This window comes from Sorex araneus, chromosome 1, assembly GCF_027595985.1.
Source record: "Sorex araneus isolate mSorAra2 chromosome 1, mSorAra2.pri, whole genome shotgun sequence".
NCBI lineage: Eukaryota > Metazoa > Chordata > Mammalia > Eulipotyphla > Soricidae > Sorex > Sorex araneus.
This window is the reverse complement of record NC_073302.1, coordinates 35,823,475-35,843,698: the sequence shown is the minus strand read 5'-3', so window position 1 is coordinate 35,843,698 and position 20,224 is coordinate 35,823,475. Positions and strand designations below refer to the sequence as shown.

Sequence of the window (20,224 nt, the reverse complement as noted above, 5' to 3'; positions counted from 1 at the left end):
ATATATGTATGCATATACATATATGTCTATATATATGGTTCCCTTTCTTAAAAGGTTTTCCTAGAAATTAATTACTCATATCCAAATAAAAACTTAAAATTTTTCAAAAAGGCTCATAACAGAGAGAGACAGAGACAGAGAGACAGAGACAGACAGAGGCAGATACAGAAGAAAAGCACCTGCCACACAGGCAGGCTGAGGGGTGGGGGCTGGGGGGGTGATGGGAGGAGGGAGCTTGGGGACACTGGTGCTGGGAAATGTACACTGGTGGAGTGATGGGTTAAATAGACTGACTGTATTCCTGGTGCATGGATTATTAATGAAAAAAACACTCTTTTAAAAAATAAAATCAGAACATTTTCTGTGAAAATGTCTTTCTTCAACACCCTTGGCATGCTGAAAGTGTGCTCGTTTTTCACTGGTACATATGTTACAGATTTTTACATATTGGGGGTTGGAAGGTTGCTCATGGTTGACTCCTGGCTCCCATCCTCAGGGATCGCCATATGTGGTGCGATTCTGTAGGGTGGGGGGGGCGCTGTAAATAAGACAAATTTCTTAACTTTGATTCTATTTCTCTAGCCCCCCTGACATGATTTTTACAGGTAGCAGAATGTTGGATTCAATTTTCTAATCCCTTTGCCATTCTGTGCTTTTGATTGGTGCATTTAGTCCATTGACATCGAGAGAGATTATTGTGATGGGGATTTGTGCCATCTTTATGGAGGAGTTTGGTGTACTTGTCTTAAAGCAGCCCATCATTGTCATGATTTTTAAATAAATCAAATCGTTAACCCTCTGATGGCTTTGAATTTCAAACATGATTGTGGTGGAATCAAACATTTAAGGACACGCAACGCAATGTATAGCTTCAAGATTTTTTGTTTGCTCAGGGAGGGGCCACACTGGCAATGCTCAAAGCTCACTCCTCGCTCTGTGCTCAGGAATCACTTGGGGCGGGGTTCAGAGGACCATATGGGGTACCGGGCATTGAGTCAGGTTCACTGTGTGTAAGGCAAATGCCCTGCCTGATTTCCTCTAGCTTTGCTCCAGTTGTTTCTGTTTGGGGGCCACACCTGGCGGCTCTCAGTGCTTATTCCTGCTCTATGCTCAAGGGTCACTCCCAGTGGTGGTTGATCAGAGGAACACACAGGATGCCAGAGATCAAGCCTGGCTTGGCTGCATGTGAGGCAAGCACCTCAGTTCCCTCACTCTCTCTCTTTTTGCTCTTTTGGGTCACAGCCAGCGATTCTCAGGGGTTACTCCTAGCTCTGCACTCAGGAATTACTCCTGGCGGTGCTTGGGGGACCATATGGGATGCTGGGAATTGAACCCGGGTTGGCCGTGTGCAAGGCAAATGCCCTACCCGCTGTGCTATCGCTCCAGCCCCACTCTGTCTCAAGTCTTATAGCATGAACATCTACCCTTATCACCATTGTCAAGCGACATTATCCCTAGCCCAGAAGCCAACCTGCGTGGCCGCCCTTCTTAACCACGAGTCTCTCCTAAGGCACCTTTCTTGACTCTCAGGAAGTCCCTGGAGTCTCACTTGCTTCTGTCTTCCATATTGAGTTGAACCCCATGTGTGAGATTAACTAACAGTTTCATGTGGCTGTTGTGTTTACTCTCATTGCAGTAGTTTTCCACTGCACCAACAGGCCAGCTTTAAAAGACCTCTTAGTATTAAAGGACGCTGAGGTTATTTCTAGGTTGTAGTCTTCTAGTGTTGCTGTCACGTCTTCACCAGTAAACCGCACAGGTGCACTCTCAGCACTTGGAATGAAGCCAAATGGGTTTATTCTCACTATCCTGGGACATGCAAGATGGCATCTCATGGGGGTTGAAGTCGCATTTCTCTATGTTCTAATGGGTCCAGCCCTTTTCACTGGCCTGCTGCAATTTCTACTTTTTGGGGAAATGTTTGTTAAATGTATTACCCATTTTGCTCATGGATAGTCTCACTGAATATATCCAATACATTTTACACACACACACACACACACACACACACATACACACACTGCACAACTAGTTATCCATTCAGTGCTTTGTTCTTCCATGTTTGTAATGTCTTATAAGCAGGTTTTCTTGATTTTAGTTTATTTAGAATATCAATCTCTCCTTTATAATCTGTTTATCCTTTTGGGGAAAAAAATCCTACTTCTTTAGGAGAAGGCTTTTTCCTGTGTTATCTGCCACTAGCCCTTCATGCTTTTTATCTATAAAATTATTCTAGCGACTGAGTTTTAGTTGCCTCAATTTTTCCTGAAGTGGATGATGCCACTCTGTGGGCCATGAGAACCACAGAGGGGTATAGCAGCAGCCTTGATGGGGTGCAGAAAGGGGTGCTTCTTATTGCTCATGAAAAGAAGGTAGAGTTCCCAGTGTTTGCTGAGTGACTTTTGAAAAGGGTATGGTAGGTCAAACAAGTTTGGGAACCACAAATTTATATCAATGATGCCGTTAACTGTTCTATTTTTAAAAGGACACACTTCCAAAACCCATAAAATAGAAACCACTTTTTTCTTATCTGTGGATAATTTGAGGGTTTTTATTTCATTGGAAAGAAACCGTTATAAAAACATTTCACTTTAGCATTTGTGCCAGGGTATTTTATTGTATCTTAAATTATGTAAATCACTGCCATAAGCATGGCTGAATTTTTAAATCTTTTTTGTTTTTTTGACCACACCCAGTGGTGCTTCAGGGCTTACTCCTATTTCTGCACTAAGGGATCACTCCTGGCAGTGATCTGTACAAGATACACTGTCCCTTGGGAAGGCCACAGACCAATGTGTGGAGTCTGTTGTGTGGACTCACAAGAGGCAAGGTGCCTTCCCAACTCCACACCCAGGAATGTCAGCTGGAACGCCACCATCATAATTCACTGTCCCACCTACCTGCTCACCCTGAGAACCAGCTGCCAGACATTTACCAGATCACTAAGGCCACTCACCCCCTCTACGCACGAGACTTGCAATATAGTTGGAGATTGATGCCAGGCTAGTTGTATTCCATAAAGCTCGATCTGGGCAGCATGAGAGGCAAAATCAGAAGCACGATGGAACCAAAGGAGCATCAGGAAGGTGTCAAAGTCATCCAAGGTGGTCAGGGAGGTTAATGGCGATCAGAAGTAGTGGAAAGTGGAGTGATGATGGGGAGAATGACTTGCAGGCTACAGCAACAGAATGAGCGTGAATTGTAGAAGAGCAAGCCATGCGCTGGAATCTCAGCTGTCCTAGTTGAATATGCCTGGAGTGCAGGGGCCAGAGAAAGGTCCAGGTTGGCTGGAGTGGGGAGTGATGGACAGTGGATGTCAGTGGGGAGATTGTGGAAGGCCTGGGTATTTGGTCTAGACAACAAGAAATTGCTCAAGATTTGGGGAGAAGAGTGTGTGCTGGCTGGCCTAGGCAGCTCCGTTGCCCTGTACCACCTGCCAAGCTGGTGCACTGAAGACTCAGGGGCAATCTGAACATGGTTAGGTGACCACCTGCCCTGGGATCCACCCCATGACACCTGGTCGAGTTGTCATGAAGTTCTCGATTTACATAAAGACCCTCCCGTCGGCCCCCCTGCATGCTTTCTAGTAAAACAGCAGCACTAGAGAGGGAAACTCTTAATCTTAAAATCATAGAGCCTAGAAAGTATAAGGCAGTCAGCTTTTATTGATAAACATTTTTATTCTAATATTATAGTAATAATTCAAGTGCAATTTTCTTTTGAAAAGTCAACTCTGTTAAAACAAAACTTGTTAAATATCTTTCATCCAACATAAGCACATTCTTTTCTATGACCCAGCAGTCAGAGCCACGTAGCAGAGATACGATTTTTTGTTCTTAAGCCTACTACATTTTGTTATTGCTACAAAATCTGAATTAGTTGTCAAGGTCTCCAGAAGCAGTGATTAATTAACTTTGGAAAGCTCCACCAGATACTCCGACATAAAATCATGAATCCAGATATCTATGTCTGGCAGCGATGTGTCCACTAAATAGACCACGGCTTTCCGGTCCCACGGGTTAGCATTCTCCATGACTGACTGCACCAATGCCACCAGAGGCTTCTTCTCCACATGATTCCGAAACACCATCGAAGCCTCCTCCGACCACTGGTGGCATTTCACTCCTAGAAGACAAAAGTGGGGCACACGGGGGCTAGTGAGGATCCAGTGAAGATCTCTTGGGTTCACTATAATGGAAAATGTCTGGTCAACTCCAAAGTAGCCTTGGCTCACTGGGGCAGATTGGCCTCAGGAAAAGAAGCTGCTCAAGAGTCAGAACACAGCCCCGTGAAAGCAGTTTCTCTACAATAGGCCTACTTCCTAAGCCCTTACCCACACACACACTTCCCAACTGAGATTTCTTTCTCTACTAAGAACTGCCACCCATTCTTGTATACTATGTACATATACATATCACTGTCATCACTGTATCACTGTCATCCAGTTGTGCATCGATTTACTTGAGTGGGCACCAGTAACGTCTCCATTCGTCCCAGCTCTGTGATTTTAGCAGCCTCTCCTTACTCGTCTTTCCCAACGACTGGAGGCTCTTTCAGGGTCAGGGTAATGAGACCTGTTATTGTTACTGTCCTTGGCATATCGAATGTACCAGGAGGAGCTTGCCAGGCTCTGCTGTGTGGGCAGGATATTCTCAGTAGCTTGCCTGGCTCTCCGAGAGGTATACATATATATGTGTATGTGTGTGTGTATATATATATATATATATATACACATATATATGTGTGTGTGTGTGTGTATGTGTGTATTTTTTCCCTCTATGACTTTATGGAAAATGGGTAGGGAGTGTCTTATGATGTTTGTGGCTGTGTGGTCCAGGAATATGTTTACTCATGCGTGAGGCTCAGCCTGAGCATGTGGAAAGCAATCTGGAGCATGGTGGTGGTTGGGTAGTGGAGGTCGGCTGCCGAGACTGGGTCCCTTGGGGCAGGAGGGCTCTTGCCCACACCCCTCTGGGGTGCCCCGAGTGGAAACAGCCTGGTGCAGAATCCCATACATATATATAGTGTATATATATATACATATATATATATATACACACACACACATATATATATTATACATACTTACATGTGTACATATATTTTTAAACTAGTAATGGACAGGAATAAAATATCAGACGTGTCTCTAATTTATGATTTTTCCCCTAGTAATGGACAGGAATAAAATGTCTGCCATGTCTCTTATTTATGACTATTATTTTTCCTGATGATTCAACCAGATAGTTTTAAAAAGGTTAAAAGACTTCCAATATAGTGGCCTTTTAAAATTATCTATGACAACATGATAAAAGGCAGTGGATTAGCAGATTAGGAACTCAGCTTTTTCTCTATTGAGTGATGTGCTCTTGGGTTAATAGTTTATCTCTCAGACCATGAACTACTTATCACAAAAGAAATTACACTGGTGATTTAAGCTTCATGCATTTCTACGCATCCGTAATTTTTAAATTTGAGAGCTCAGGGGCTGGAGGGATAGCACAGCGGCTGACCTGGGTTAGATTCCCAGCATCCATATGGTCCCCCGAGTACCACCAGGAGTAATTCCTGTGTGCAGAACCAGGAGTAACCCCTGTGCATCGCTGGGTGTGACCCAAAAAGAAAAAAAAATTGAGAGCTCAAGTTAATAATTCTAAATTGGGTTTTTAAACAAAACCAAGACAAAGATGTATCGTTTTCTTTCTTTTTTGGGACAGTGGGCTATAACTGGCAGTGCTCAGGGGTGAGTGAGGGACCATGCAGAGCCAGGAACTGAACCCACATCTCTGGTAAGAAAAAAATGTTTTTCAAGAATTACTATAGAACTGGTCTAAATTAGATTAAATACAGTATAAGTGATATCTTATTGTGGTGAAGGTCTGAGAGTTTCACAGAGAATCTAAAAGGTCAGATGTAAATCCGTATAATGAGTGGACAGAATTCTCTGATTATTCAGGAACTTCCCACACAAGACGCCCAGAAGTCTCATTTTATTTCCAACAACTCTGACGCTTGGAAATGGTCACATTATTTAAGAAGGGAAAAGGAAGCTAGTAGTTCTTCTACAGAACTTCATCACCAGGTATGAGAGGGCCCCCATGTGGCTCCCTTATCTCTGTCACCTACAAACTGTGTGGTGCCAAATGCCATTCCCACAGACGTGAGGACGCCCTTGGAAAGGTCACAAGTAACAACTTACTGGAAACCTGGGGGGCGAGCACTCAGGGGGCCCCCAGCAGAAGGATCACCCTCTCAGAGAGCCTGAAAAAGGAGTAACTGCACAAGAGCCCTTGAGGTTCTGATTTACACTCAGACACCAGGCGGAGTCCACATAGTTCCTTTGGACCAAGTGAACCAGAGGGATACCAAGTTCCTGGTGGAGACTGAATGCGAGCTCAGTCTACTAAAGTGATGAGTCCAAAGGCCGTTAGTCAGAACCAGCGACTTTCGGGGTGATGTCACTCCTTTCTCTGGCAGGCGACTGTTGGAATGAGACACACACTCACCCTCACTCTCTCGCAGCTTCAGAGCTTATTTTTGTGATCTCAGTTAGTCAAAAAAGGGATTCTCCCTCCGAGAGAAGTTAGCTAATGAATTTGTGTTTTGTGACATTAGAGAAAGCACAGCAGGTGAGGAAGGTAAGGTAAACTCCGAGGAAGGTGTAGTCACAGAAGAGAACCAACAGCAAAACTGAGACCTGAGTGTCCAGGAAACAGTGATGTGTTTGTGCTACATGCTTTGAGCTTACAAGGTGATTTCAAATTCCCTCTCCTCTGATCCACTTCATGGATTCGGTGACATCTAAGTAGGGCAGGATGGAAGGTTAATTTTACGCCTAAGAACAGAGGTGGGCTGAGAAGGTTAGGGGACTTCCATCCAGACCTTCCTTCTGCAATACCCCACTTGCCACACCAAGGGGGGAGCACAGCAGTGAAGACCGACGTGCTCGGGGGTGGGCCGTGTGGGGGCGTGGGCAAGTTACTTGAACTTTTCGATGCCACCTTTCCCTGAGCTGTGTGGAAGTGGAGAGAACAGCGCCTAAGCCTCCGAGCATGGGAAGAAGTCAGCCAAGGACTCCTGGCCGAGTCCCTCACCCACAGCCAGAACCAGTGACTGCCCGACACCACGGGTGGTCGAGCGGGGGGTGCCGTGTCTCAGGCCTCACAGACTCCTTCTCTGGGCAGCTGGGCCATCATGTTCAACAGAACATGCTGTTAGCTAAAGCTGAAACTGGAAAGGGGAAATGGAAAAGGAAAAAAAAAGTAAATGTTCTCTTTGAAGAAACAAACCACTGAACGACTCAAAGGTCTGCATTCCAAGGAGATCACTGGTGAGCCAGTCCAGATGCCAAATGCCATTTCTGGTTCAGAACCAACTACCATGGCGATTTCTTTTCAATTCTAGTATGAGACAGAGAAACTGGCAGATACATCACAGCAAGGTCAATATTGTGTCTCCCCATAAAAGCTGATCAATAGTCAAAGAATTTATATGTCAAATTCCCCTCACTGCTGAGATCCGGTCACTCTGGCCACCGTGCTAGGTGGGCAGAATGGGAGGGGTGAGGAGTCCGGGTGACACCATGTGGTCACAACTCCTCCTCATCCAGCAGAGGGGATGTGGGAGAGAGACCCCACCCCTCCCGCTGATGCAGGGGGCTTCACCCCTTAACCTCTCTGACCTGTGCACCCTCTACAGAAAAGGACAGGCCTCTGGCGGGCACGGCTTCTAACCGCTCGTGCTCTCTGAGGGGAGATACACAGCAGGGCCACCAACCTTGGTGCCACGAAATGGAAATTCCACCAGGCCATGTTCTATACAAGCACTACTGGACACGTATGAGACCAGCACCTCAGGCTTGCATGGTAAGTCAACAGGCTGGCGTGAGGCAGGGAGTCACATGCCTGTCCACCAGCAGCTGCACTGTGACAGGAAAGGCGCTTGGCCATGAGTCTGGCCACTGTCAGTGACCCGGGTGTGTCTTACAGTGGGGAAACCTGAACTCTGCAGATGTATTCAGATTTGTGAGAAATAATGAAATTGTTCTTGTGCAATGTTCTGATGGGTATTAGATTGCCTCGACTGTTTTAATTTGTTTTGATTTGTATACTTGGTTGCAGATTTTCTTCTTAGTATGGTCAGGAGGTTGTTTGTGGCTGGGGGCGGGGGGTGGAGGAGGATGAAAGCAAGCAAAAGCTCCAGAGGTCCACGATTTGGGGCCTGAGAAGTAGCCAGGATAAAAGAGCAAAAAACAGGGTGGCCTACACTCAAACTCCAATGAAATTACCTGCAAGCTGAGCCGTGACTGCCTGAAAAGGCAGCTTTCGGAACATGTCCACGAGGGGCTGTACTTTTCTTATGTTGACCAATTCGTGCTTGCCGTAGTCCAGCTCATACACAGACACCAGTCCATTGGTGAGGATTCCTTTTAAAAGCACCCTGTACCACCTAGAAGTACATTGGGAGAAAAGGAAGGAAAAATGGTCAAAGTCCATATCCATTTAAAGGATAATGTTTTATATATATATATTTAAAAGATAATAACAATCACGTTTACATAAATAGAAAACTTTACTGTCACAGAATTTACAAGCAAGACTGCTAACTTCTTTTTCCAATGGTTACTTGTCACTGCTTTGCCTCTGGCTCCTTTGGTAGAAGAGTTCACTCAACACACTTACAAGCCTCTTGAAGCCGGTATAGAAGACTAATGCATAAACTACTCACGAAAACAAAAAATAATGCCATGCATTGCGGACAAGAGTTAGGACATTCCTGCACTCTGTCGGCAAGAAAGGACTGGCCACAAATTTGGAGCCAATGTCTAGAAGATGAAAAGAAGGAAATGAGAAGAACCCAGGCCAGGCTGCAGAAATGTTTGGGAAGAAAAGCAGAGGAGATTCTGCAGGGCAAGGCCTGGAGTGGTTCAAACATCACAGTGCCACCAGAGGAAGAACACGCATCCGGAATCAAGTGATTATCAGACTGGAAAGAGATGACAAAAGGCTCTGGAAAATAAGGCTGCAATTTCAAGTAGGCCAAGTAAGAGCATTAAAAAAAAAAAAAGAGGAAACAAAATCCAACCTACCACCAAAAATAACGAATCTGGAAAAAGTACTAGAGAGTGGGAGAGAAGGAGAACAAAGTTTCAGATCGTGAGTTTAAGGAGAGCAAAGTTTCAGATCGCTAGGTACAAAACCGTGCCCCAAACCATCCCCACTTCCCCCCATCAGTCTAGAAAACATCATTTAAATTACAGTCTGGGCTGGGGACATGGCTCGGTGGTAGAGCAGAGACCTCACAAGTGTGAGGCCCCGGGTCCAACCCCTGGCACTGCAACAACAAGCAAACAAACAAGAACTGGAAGATCACAACCAGTCTTGACTTCAAAGAACAAGACAAGGAAAGGGCCATTTTACAATTCTCTAGTCCTGGTGCCATCAACAGTAGGATCACGCTTTATGGGAAGAAACACGGTGTGTGATGCCTAAGAGGAAAGCGTCTTCGGGGACCGTCTCTGGAGCTGGGTTCTGCCTCAGCTGCACGCAGGCTCCAGGGCCCCAAGTCTGGAGAGCCAGCAGGCCCTTCAGACAGCACATGGCCAGGCGGGCCATGGTGCAGGGCTCTCCAGTTAACGCAATCCTGGTGGAGGGCGGGTGTGGGGAATCCATGCAGCTGCTACAGCACCAACTATAGAACAAAAACGCTCACGGGGCCTTTTCAACCGTATGTAGATAGGAGGAGTCTGGGTGAATCGCACAACTCTTGGGAGGAGCCCAAAGTTCATCAAGCCACAAGTCAACAAGAGATGCTGCGTATAAGAAAGCTCTCCTAAGGGCAGGGGCCTTGGGGGTTAAATGTACTGGGCTGGAGTCCAGCTGGGGTCATTTCCTAGTTGTGTCTTTCTGGGGGCTCTTTAGTCAACCCCTCTGGCTTCAGTCATCTCAGGCGTGGTATTAACCTTAATGCACTGGCAGAAATAATTTCTATTAAGGGCCCAGCACATGGTTTGGTGTATAATATTACTTGCCAAATGGTGGCTGTCATCATCCTATCATTAATTAAAACGAAGATGAGCTATTTCAATAAATAAGAGCCGCAGCTCAAACTGAAGAGACACTTTCAGACATGGGCAAGCCTGTTTGGTGCAGGCGGCAAGTTTGTTCAAACACAAAAGGAGGTGAAGTTTCTGGATCAGAGGAACAGTACAGCAGAGAGGGCATCTGCCTTTCACACAGCCAAATGGGGCTCGATCCCCGGCTTCCCAGGAGCACCCACAGGAGTAATTCCTGAGTGACGAGCCAGGAGTAATCCCTGAGCATTGCTGGGTGTGAGCCCTAGCCCCTGAGCGTTGCTGGATGTAGCCCAAAAAGAAAAGAGAAAAATAAAAAGAGAAAGAGAAAAGGAAGCGAAATGTCTGTCTTTGATGACCCAGCCAAATACCAATGGGCTGTGCTCTGTCAACAGGAGGTATGGAGCACTGAGGAGAGAGCCACCATGATAATTAGGTGCTGCCCGTCTACTCATTTTCCTTTTTTTTTTTAATAGCTCAAATACAGGCTTCTGTTTTGACTGGAATACCCAATTCAGGGCTAGACTGCTCGGGCAAGCCATACAGAGGGTCTCTTCCAAGCACCGATTCTGCGGACTCGGATTCAGGATGCCTGGGGTGAGAAAAAGACAACCTGCATTTCCAGTGGGTTTTTCCAGGCCACTCTTAAAGCTGCGGTCTGGTAACCAATATGTGAAAGCATACATCTGAGATTCCTAAATCTTGACTTACCATGGTTGAGATCGTTTAGGAAAACAGTCCTGGGTCACAATTAAGAACAGAAGCTCTAAACTTACTTTACATGGATTCAAGTTATGGAGTTAAAACAATGATGACAACTTCCTCATATATAAGACATCTCTTGCTTATCTGGGGGCAGGGGGGGGTGTGGTCAAATGAACTGAATATGCTTAAGAGTTTTAGGGCAGAGCTATTTGACCTCCGGCACCAGCACATGTGAAGGGGCATGTGTGTGTGTGCATGCCTGTGTGTGCACGTGCATGTGTGTAAGTGGATGTGTGTGCTTTTAAAGTCCACCAATGCCACTTGCCAGCTCTGGGGTTCTTTCCCCCCACAAAACACACGCCTTCAAGTAGAAATTCTCACTACCAATGATCATTAATCTGACCCTCAGATAATAATAGTAATTCCACTTTAGCTATGATTAAGTTAGTTCTGACTGAAGTAAATTTACACAGAGAACATTCCCTTATTGTATTAAATCCATTTATGCTTAATTATAAATAACATGACAAAGTAAACATGGTTTTTGAAGATGAAAAGCTTGCAACATGAAAATGAGAATGCTTTTTTTTTTATAATGAGAGCTATTATACCTTTCACTTCTAAAGAGCTAAAAATTACATTGTTTCGTCCATGAAAACATGAAAATTCAGTGCTTGTGTTTGCTGTCTTGATTAAGATCTTGAGACCAGTGGAAGTTGGCTCAAATGGTTGGGTGATGCTTTGTGTGCAGGTGGCTCAGGTTTTATCCCCAACATCACAAGGTCCCCTGAGCACCTCTGGAATGATCCCAAGCTCAGAGCTGGGAGTAGTCCCCCAAGAACCACCAAATACCCCAAAAAAGAGAGACTTAAGATATTAAGAGACTTGTAACTTAAACAAGCAATTTCTTTTCAAGGAGCCTATCCCATAATAGTCAGAGATGCAACCAAAGGTTGTGTTCAACATTACTAATAACAGTGGAAGTCTGAGAGAACAAAGCCTACATAAGGTAATGACAAAGTTCCTCTGTAAGCAGACTATCTTTGGGCCATTAAAATATATATTTTTATCATCAGAAACTGTGGTTATATGGAAAAAGTAAGTTTGAAATGATCTGTAATACTATACCTGCTCTATAAGTACATCTAGAAAAAAACTAGAAGAAAGCATAAGCAGTTTAATAAGGATAATTACTGATTTGTTTCTTATATATATTTTTTCATGATTTCTATGCATTTTATTTTGAAAACTTGAAAGTCATTAGATTTTCTGAATATATTTTTGATAGAAAAACCATTTGAATCTTCATTTTATAAATAAGGCTTAAAAAAATTTTTGGTGCCACATCTGGTGGTACTCAGTGCTTACTCCTGGCTCTGAGCTCAGGTATTATTCCTGGCAGGCCTCCAGGGAACAATATGGGGTACTGGGGATCAAGCCCAGGTGGGCTGTGTGCAAGGCAAGTGCCTTACCTGCTGTACTAACTCCCAGCCCCAGACAAGCCCAGGTTTTAGTAAGAAGACGGTTCCTAGCTTTTTAGATAAACGACATTATTTTAAATACCAGAAGAGTGCACACAATTCATCAGTCTTATTTCACATTCGAATTCACACTCATACAGTTCAAGACAAGTCCCCTTTGTAGGGAATTAAGGGCTCCTGGTATCACCTACACATTTGTTTTAGGAGAATAAAAATGCTCTGTCCAGGGACCTACTTATTTTCCACTTTAGCAGCATATACTTGGTCTTTTTCCACTGCTATGTGGCGCTCTTCAGTCACGCTGTAGTACAGAATCATCTCTTCCATCAACACCTCCAGCTTATGTATCTCCTGCCACGGCTGGATGACAAAGTAGCCCGGGTGGCAGGCCACGGGCACATACACATCCATGTGCTCCCCTGGCTTTGACAAGTAGACAGGAGGTGGCAGTTCCTCCATGGTGAAAGAGCTGGTGTGGTCCAAGACAGACTTCTTGATGACATCTGTGAGGCTTTTTCTGAAATTCTCTCCGGTGTTGCCCAGAGTGGAGAGGTTAGCACTTTTGCTGTTGGGAGAGGTAACTTCACTCGAGACGGCACTCAGAAACACATCTTTCTGGTGCTTCCACAAGTCTGAGTTTGTTATCTGACGATTAATACTGCGGTGGGGGTCAGGGAAGTTCTTAGGTGTAAATAAATAAACGTGTGTGATCCCCTTGGTTTCATCCACCTTCGTAACCTTTGGAAAACACACACACAGAAACAATTTAAGAACTCCACATCCACAGTGAATCCCAAGAGATAATGATAACATTAACTGTAAATATGAAACCACAGCATTTTGCAAAAGAAAAAAAAAAGAGAGAAACCAACTCAACTTGCCAAGATTCATTTTATTTAAGATAAGATGAATTGGCCATCCCAGTTGCCACAATGAATGGGACTGTTGAGTCAAAGCTTTGAAGCCAGCAGCACGCTTATGGAGATATCACAATGGCTAACCTCTAAAGTTTTGAAGACTGAATACCTTTCTAGAAAAGGCCAGTGTTACTGAAAGGAAGCTATTTTAAAGATCACAAGCTTAACTTTAAAAAAAAAAAGACAGGGCTGGAGAGATAGTACAGCGAGTAGGGCACTTGCCTTGCATGCACGAAATCGGGTTCAATCCCTGGCATCCCATGTGGTCCCTTGAGCACCACCAGGGGTAATTCTTGAGTCCAGAGCCAGGAGTAACCCCTGTGAGCAATGCTGGATGTATCTCAAACAACACCGGACCCCCACCCCACCCCCAAAAATAGAAGAAAAAAAAGAAAGAAAAAGACATTTTCAAACACTCAACATAGACAAAGTAGTAGTATCAATTCCCATGGGCTCACCACTCAACTTCAACAATGAGAAATAATTAATGCAGGTGGTAAACGTTCTAAGTTCCCTTGGCTTAGGGTAATACACCCTCAGACTGGAAAAGGAAGGAAAACACTGTGACATTCGCTGTAATCCTGGGACCTCTGGCCCGGGTTCCTTGTGTTGATTCTAATTGTTTGCTCCTACTCTCTCCCATCTCAACCCTCTCTGAGAAAAGAGGATGGGAGAGAAAACAGACGAAGAAAAAGGAACTGAGTATGTTGAGAGCAGAGCTGCTTGCAGGCCAGAGTCTCAGCTCTTGATGGCTGTCGCACAGTGATCTCTGTTCCTTCTGCCAAAGGAGCATCCACACGGGAGCACCCCAACACTGACAATAAATGGACACACTGCTGTGTCTCCAAGGGCTGCTGCCCGCTGAGCCTGCCCATCAGTATCTCTGGGTTCTCTCAGGAGCGGCACAAGGAGCTGTATCTAGCCACTTGTATCTTTTGTCAAATCGGGCAAGAAATGAAAGGGAGAAATCGGGTGAAGAGCCGGAGTGATGGCATAGTGCGTAGGGCATTTGCCTAGCATGTGGCCGACTCAGGTTTGATCCCCGGCCTTCCATACGGTCCCTCGAGCACTGCCAGGAATAATTCTTGAGTGCAGAGCCAGGAGTAACCACTGAGCATCGCTGGGTGTGACCCAAAAAGAAAAAAAAATAAAAGAAAAAAAGAAGAAAGAAATTGGGATGAAGAGCAGGAGACAATCAGCAAGGAAACCCCCTGCCCAGTAATTTGTGACTTTTTTTTCCTATCAGGATGAATCTATTTAAAATTTATCCTTTCTCCCCTGGGGCACAAGTGAAAGGTTACTGCTGATTCACTTTGATATTTATGACACAGCATTACAGTTCCAAAAGTCAGCAATTAAAAATATTTTTATTGGGGCTGGAGCAGAGTGCAGAGCCAGGAATAACCCCTGTGCCTCTCTGGGTGTGACCCAAAAGGCAAAAATAAATAAATAAAAAAATTTTATTGTGTGTTCGATCCTCTAGCTTTTATCTACTTAAAAGGTAGCTGAGAGGGGCCAGAGAGATAGTACAGTAGGCAGGGAGCTGGCCTTGCACACAGCAGACCTGGGTTCAATCCCTGGCATCCCATAAGGTCCCCCAGGACTGCCAGAAGTGCAGAGACAGGAATAAACCCTGAGTATCTCTGGGTGTTGCCCCCAAACAAAAAGTCCAAACAAAAATATAGCTGAGAAAAGATGTATTATCTGGTGGCAAATGAAGAATATAAGGAAGCTATTTCATAAAAATTGTGCATATTTTGTATGTTAATATTTTATAAAGATTAACATAAAGTAATATCAAACACATATAAGATTGACCAGAGTGGGGTATGAAGACAGGAAAGCCCGTCTTCATGTGCTACATACTTTAGGAGCAGTTTGTGAAGATATTTCTAACGGACATTTCATTACTGAATGCTTATAAAATGACGTTATTTACATAGGTTATAAAAAAGAGAAATATTACCTGACATTTCTATTCCTGGAAATATGAGCAATGTTTATGACTGCTGGCTCTAATGTAATTTTTCTCTCTCTTTCTCTCTCTAGCCCTAAAATGTAATCTATTGACAACAAAAATGTGTCAAAAATGAAAATACCAGTGAAAATTCTTTCACAAAATACCAAACGACCCCTTCTGGGCCGAAGGCTCTTTCTCTATTGCTCTCTTTCTAATGGACCGAGACAGTTGAGATCACTAACCTTAATGCTACAGTCTGAGCAATTCAAAACAGAATCTCTGAGCCAAAGCACAGCATCCGGTGTCCACATGCCAATGGACTGTGGCAGGTCTGCTAAACAGCACTTGATCGCCTGCAAAACAAGCACAACACAAAGTGAATCATCTTAAAATAGACCCTCAGGGAGTGCAAGGAGATCATTTTTTTTTTCAAGTCAGATGTTGCCAAGAGAGAAAGCAAGCAGGGGCGAAGGCTCATAGCGACCCTGACAGCACTCAGCTGGAGCACCTGCTCTGCTCCTGTCCCTAATTCCATCACTCCTATTGTCCTTCCTCCCTGGGGGCAGGCTTCCCCAGGCACCCCGAGGATGTCTCACCCAAATCGCACTGCCGCAGCACAGCAAGGCTGAGTCTTCTTGTGGAGGGCAAGACGGACTAAGAGAACCAACTCGTATAAAAAATACAAAGGCTGGACCCTCTAGCCTCGCAGCCCATCTGAAAAGACCCTGTGTCTCTCCTTTTGGTGGCAAACGTGTTTATGGAGACTCGCAGGCTTCTTTTAGCATTTTCTAAACACTCCAAGGGAGTTGAGCATTTGGTCTCATTTTGCTTTTTTTTTAATTTTTTTTAAATTTTTCTTTTTTTAAAGGGTATGGCAAGCAATGCTTAGGGTTTTACTCCTGGCTCAATGCCTGAAGGTCACGCCTGGCAATGATGCTCAAGGGACGTCACGGTGCAGGGCTCAAACTTAGGCTTCCTACAAGCCAAGAAGGTGTTCCAGCCTGTGGAAGCATCCCCCGGGTCTCTCATCATCTTGAATTTTTTTTTTAACCAGAAGATTAGACTTATATTACTCTTTTTAATAAAAATCTATGGAGCAAAGGTCATAAGATTATTAAGTATGAACAGTTTTATGAAGAAAACCACTACCTCAATAAACCATAATTCTGGAAGAAAGTATTTATGTAAGATATCCTGAAACTAGGGGGCTGGAGAGATGGACCAGTGGGTAGGGTGCTTGCCTTGCACGCAGTTGACCCAGGATTGATCCCTGGCATTCCATATGGTGCCCCAGGCACCACTAGGAGTAATTCCTCAGTGCAGAGCCAGGACTAACCCCTGAGCATTGCTGAGTATAGCCCGAACCATGGCCCTCAAATATATATATATTATATACGTATATATATATATTATACATATATATATCCTGAAATAGAAATTTAGTATTGGAATTCTTAAATTTAAATTATTATCACTATATTATTCATTATAATATAATTATACTTCATATCACATAACCCATTTTATATTATACATATTTATAATTATTTAAATTATTAAAACAGAACCTCTAGATAATACAGCCTAATGACCTGACATACAAACTCTCTCACTCTCTCTCCCATTCTCTTTCTCTCTCATATCCTCCCCAGGTTTGAGGGGCCCAGGGCCATCCTGGTGGCTCTGTTCAAACAGGCCTGACGACGTGGTGGTTGTGCTCTATTTCGCTGTTGTGACCAGCCTTCTTCCCTAAGTCAGCCGAGCTCTGCTGAGGAAGACAAGCGACCAAGCACACGCGAGTCAATGCCAGCTTTCTTCCAAACTGGGACTTGAATCGCTACCGGGACCCAAACCGGGTAGGTCCCTCACAGCGTGGTTCTAGCCACCTCGGGGGCTTGCCACACACCTGAGGTGGTATGGAAATCACTTCCTGTAGAAACCGAGGGGGTATTTCTCTGAGCTCAGACACTTTCACGGATGTTATGGTGCCGGAGTCCAGGAACTGCACGTCGAGAGCCCGGCTGCTGTGAACATTCGTGATCTGCAAAGGGACAAGCATCAGCTAAATGACGAGCGCAGACAAAGAAAAGGCTTCTATGCAGTTACATTTTGAACAACTCTAAACTTCTCCTGGAAAGTAACAGAGGCTACCAGTGCTAATTACATTTTTCTTTTTGTGTTTTTTGGGGTCACAACTGGCAGTGCTCAGGGCTGACCCCTGGTTTTGCCTTCAAGGGTCACTCCTGGGGGGGCTCAGGGGACCTTTTGGGGTGCTGGGGATCAAACCTGGGTGGTGCAAGCAAGGGCCCTGCCTGCTGTCCTATCTCTCAGCTCCTCAGCTCTCTTGTTTAGAATGTACTATTTACCAAATGCTTTTAGAGTAAAACTGATTACAACCATGTAGTTATTACTTTATTTAGCCAGTAAGCAGCATTAAGTCCTTCTTATTTTTGGGGGGGGGCCACACCTGTCACTGTTCAGGGGCTATTTCTGGTCTTGTGTTCAAGTGTGACCCCTGGCCATGCTTGGGGGACAACCTGTGGTGCCAGATATTAAGCTAGCGCCAATCACATGCTCTGTACTATCATTCCAGCCAATAAGGACCGAATTAGTAAAAATTATTGTGAAAGAAGATTTCATTTTATTTTGGCTTTTTGGGTCACACCTGGTGATGCACAGATGTTACTCCTGGCTCATGCATTCAGGAATTACTCCTGGCAGTGCTAGGGAGACCATATGGGATGCCCAGGATCATACCCAGGTTGGCCGCATGCAAGGCAAACACCCTACCCTCTGTGCTATCGCTCCAGCCCCGATTTCATTTCATTTTATAGAATTTTTCTTGTATTTATTTTTAAACCATGATGTATTTTGGTATGTTATAGCTTTTTCTGAAAACTCAATGATAATTTTTATCATTTGTCCTTGCTTAAAAACTAAAATTTAGAGAGTTACAGGGAGGTCAAATAAACCCAAAGTCAGTAAAAGTCAAAAATGGATAAGTTCCACACTGAGTGATTACTTCTCTGCGATAAAATGATTTCTCGATACTCCACAATCACCATTGTGTTCTTGGCTTGTCCCCACTGCTTGGATGAGCCTCATCTAGGAATTTGTTGAAAAATTCAGGTATGTGGGTTTTGTGACTGAAATCTCTAGCTTCCACAGAGTCGGGGATGGACTACCTTCCCCCATCTCCCTGTACTTCCAACAGCTCGGCAGTCACGCACATGCCCCAAAGCTGCCAGTTAGTTAAGAATTTAACTCCAGCTGTATCACCCCATTAGAAGTTATGGACACCCTGGAGTGCATGGCTGTGATATTGGCCATGCAGCAACTCAAACTCTCTCACACCGATATACAAGAGTAGCACACCAGATTAGATGGGAGGCAGTGTAGAAGGCAACCCATCTTAATTAACAAAAATGGGGGCTGGAGCGATAGCACAGCGGGGAGGGCATTTGCCTTGCACGCGGCCGACCCGGGTTCGATCCCCAGCATCCCATATGGTCCCCCAAGCACTGCCAGGAGCAATTCCTGAGTGCAAAGCCAGGAGTAACCCCTGAGCATTGCTGGGTGTGACCCAAAAAGCAAAAAAAAAAAAATTAACAAAAATGTTAAACACAGAAGGCTTAACCTGTAACAACATCTTAGTAATCTCTTCTACAAGGGCTCAAGGGCTCCATGGTGAGATACAGCAATCTTCACTTTCTTCTAAGGAAACATTTTTTGATCATTCTTTTAGCAAACTACTTATAAGAAGCAATGTGAATTATTGAGGGCTTGCTATAGGGGCAGGCTTAAGGGTGGCTGGGAAAACTGGAAACCAGGGTGGTGGGCTGGTGCAATGATGGTGGGATTGGTGTTGGAATGCTGAATGTCTGTAACTGGACTAATGGCTTATTGAAGTTATTAAAAATCATACTTTGTAAAATGCAAAAAAATATTTCTATGACAGCAACATCATGAGTTTAGGATTCTAGAAAAAACTTTAAATGCTTCAAAGTACACTTATCAGATGAGGACATCTGCAGTCACTGAAAACTGGCTCTGTCTTGGTGGTTACCCACAGGAGCTGCTCACCTACCTACCCTGGCACTAACTGCACAGACAGCACAGCTCCTTCAATACCATAAAGCATGATTAAAAAAATACTAGGGGAGGGCAGAGAGCCACACAGATGGGGCCAGTGTTATATTTGCTTCCAATGCTCTATCATACAACAGTGTATAAATATGCCAATATTATCACTCCACTGTCACCCTGAGTACTTAGATGCTTTGCAACTTTTTCTTTCCCCCTTAGTGCCAGGGGTCAAACCCAGGGCCTCACACATGTAATCCAAGTACATTAAAATCCTGGGTTAGTGTACACTTCATTCACTTGTAAGCTGTACGATACTTATTTTCCATTTTACTACGTGTTTATACAATTTAATTCTCACTATGACTCTTTATACACTCATTTCAACATTTATACTATTCGACACACTAAGACATGCGGATAAGAAAAGTGTGTATATGAATATATAAAAGTGTGTATGTGTATCGATACAAATGCAGTGAGCGTGAGCGGGCATGAGAGAGCCCCCTCACTCAGCAGCGGCTTCCCAAGGTGGGGGATGACGAACTGGGCAGATGAAATACCCAAAGCAGGTGTGTCAGGGAGAGGGACCAGACTGGCCATGTTTATTTCTCAACGTTTAAGGAAGACGTGGATGCGACTCCCTTTTTTGTTTTGTTTCGGGGCCACACCTGGCAATGCTCAGAGGTTACCCCTGGGTCTGCACTCAGGAATCACTCCTGGCAGGTACTGGGGGACCACATAGGGTGACAAGATTGAACCCAGGGCAGCCTCCCTGTTGCACTCTCTCTCTGGGTCCGAATCTTCCTTTTTGAAATATTTTTCTTAAAGCACCTGCAGTGGATGAAACTGTTCCCAAGTTTTTTTAAAAAGGCAAGTGGCCGACTTTACCTCTACTCGCAACCATTTTCCTTTGCAGTGGAAGAGACAGATCTTCCCACAGAAGGGAATCGCAATGAAGTACTCGGAAGTCATGTGCTGGAAGACAGAAACGTGGACACTCATCACT

The 20,224-nt window shown here is 44.4% G+C and overlaps 1 protein-coding gene across 2 annotated transcripts in view; it reads right to left on the bottom strand.

Annotated features, from left to right (window-relative positions):
* Positions 1 to 3,660: 3,660 nt before the first annotated feature.
* The window catches only part of TDRD7 (tudor domain containing 7), a 70,137-nt gene continuing 53,573 nt past the window's right edge, over positions 3,661 to 20,224 (bottom strand). For both annotated transcript variants that reach the window (XM_055146461.1, XM_055146466.1), the window contains 6 exons: positions 20,107 to 20,193; positions 17,039 to 17,173; positions 15,375 to 15,485; positions 12,491 to 12,993; positions 8,285 to 8,445; positions 3,661 to 4,125 (listed from right to left, as the gene is read on the bottom strand). In XM_055146461.1, the coding sequence (XP_055002436.1) occupies positions 3,905 to 4,125; positions 8,285 to 8,445; positions 12,491 to 12,993; positions 15,375 to 15,485; positions 17,039 to 17,173; positions 20,107 to 20,193 (1,218 nt within the window). In that variant the 3' untranslated portion in view covers positions 3,661 to 3,904. The remainder of the gene's footprint in view (positions 4,126 to 8,284; positions 8,446 to 12,490; positions 12,994 to 15,374; positions 15,486 to 17,038; positions 17,174 to 20,106; positions 20,194 to 20,224) is intronic.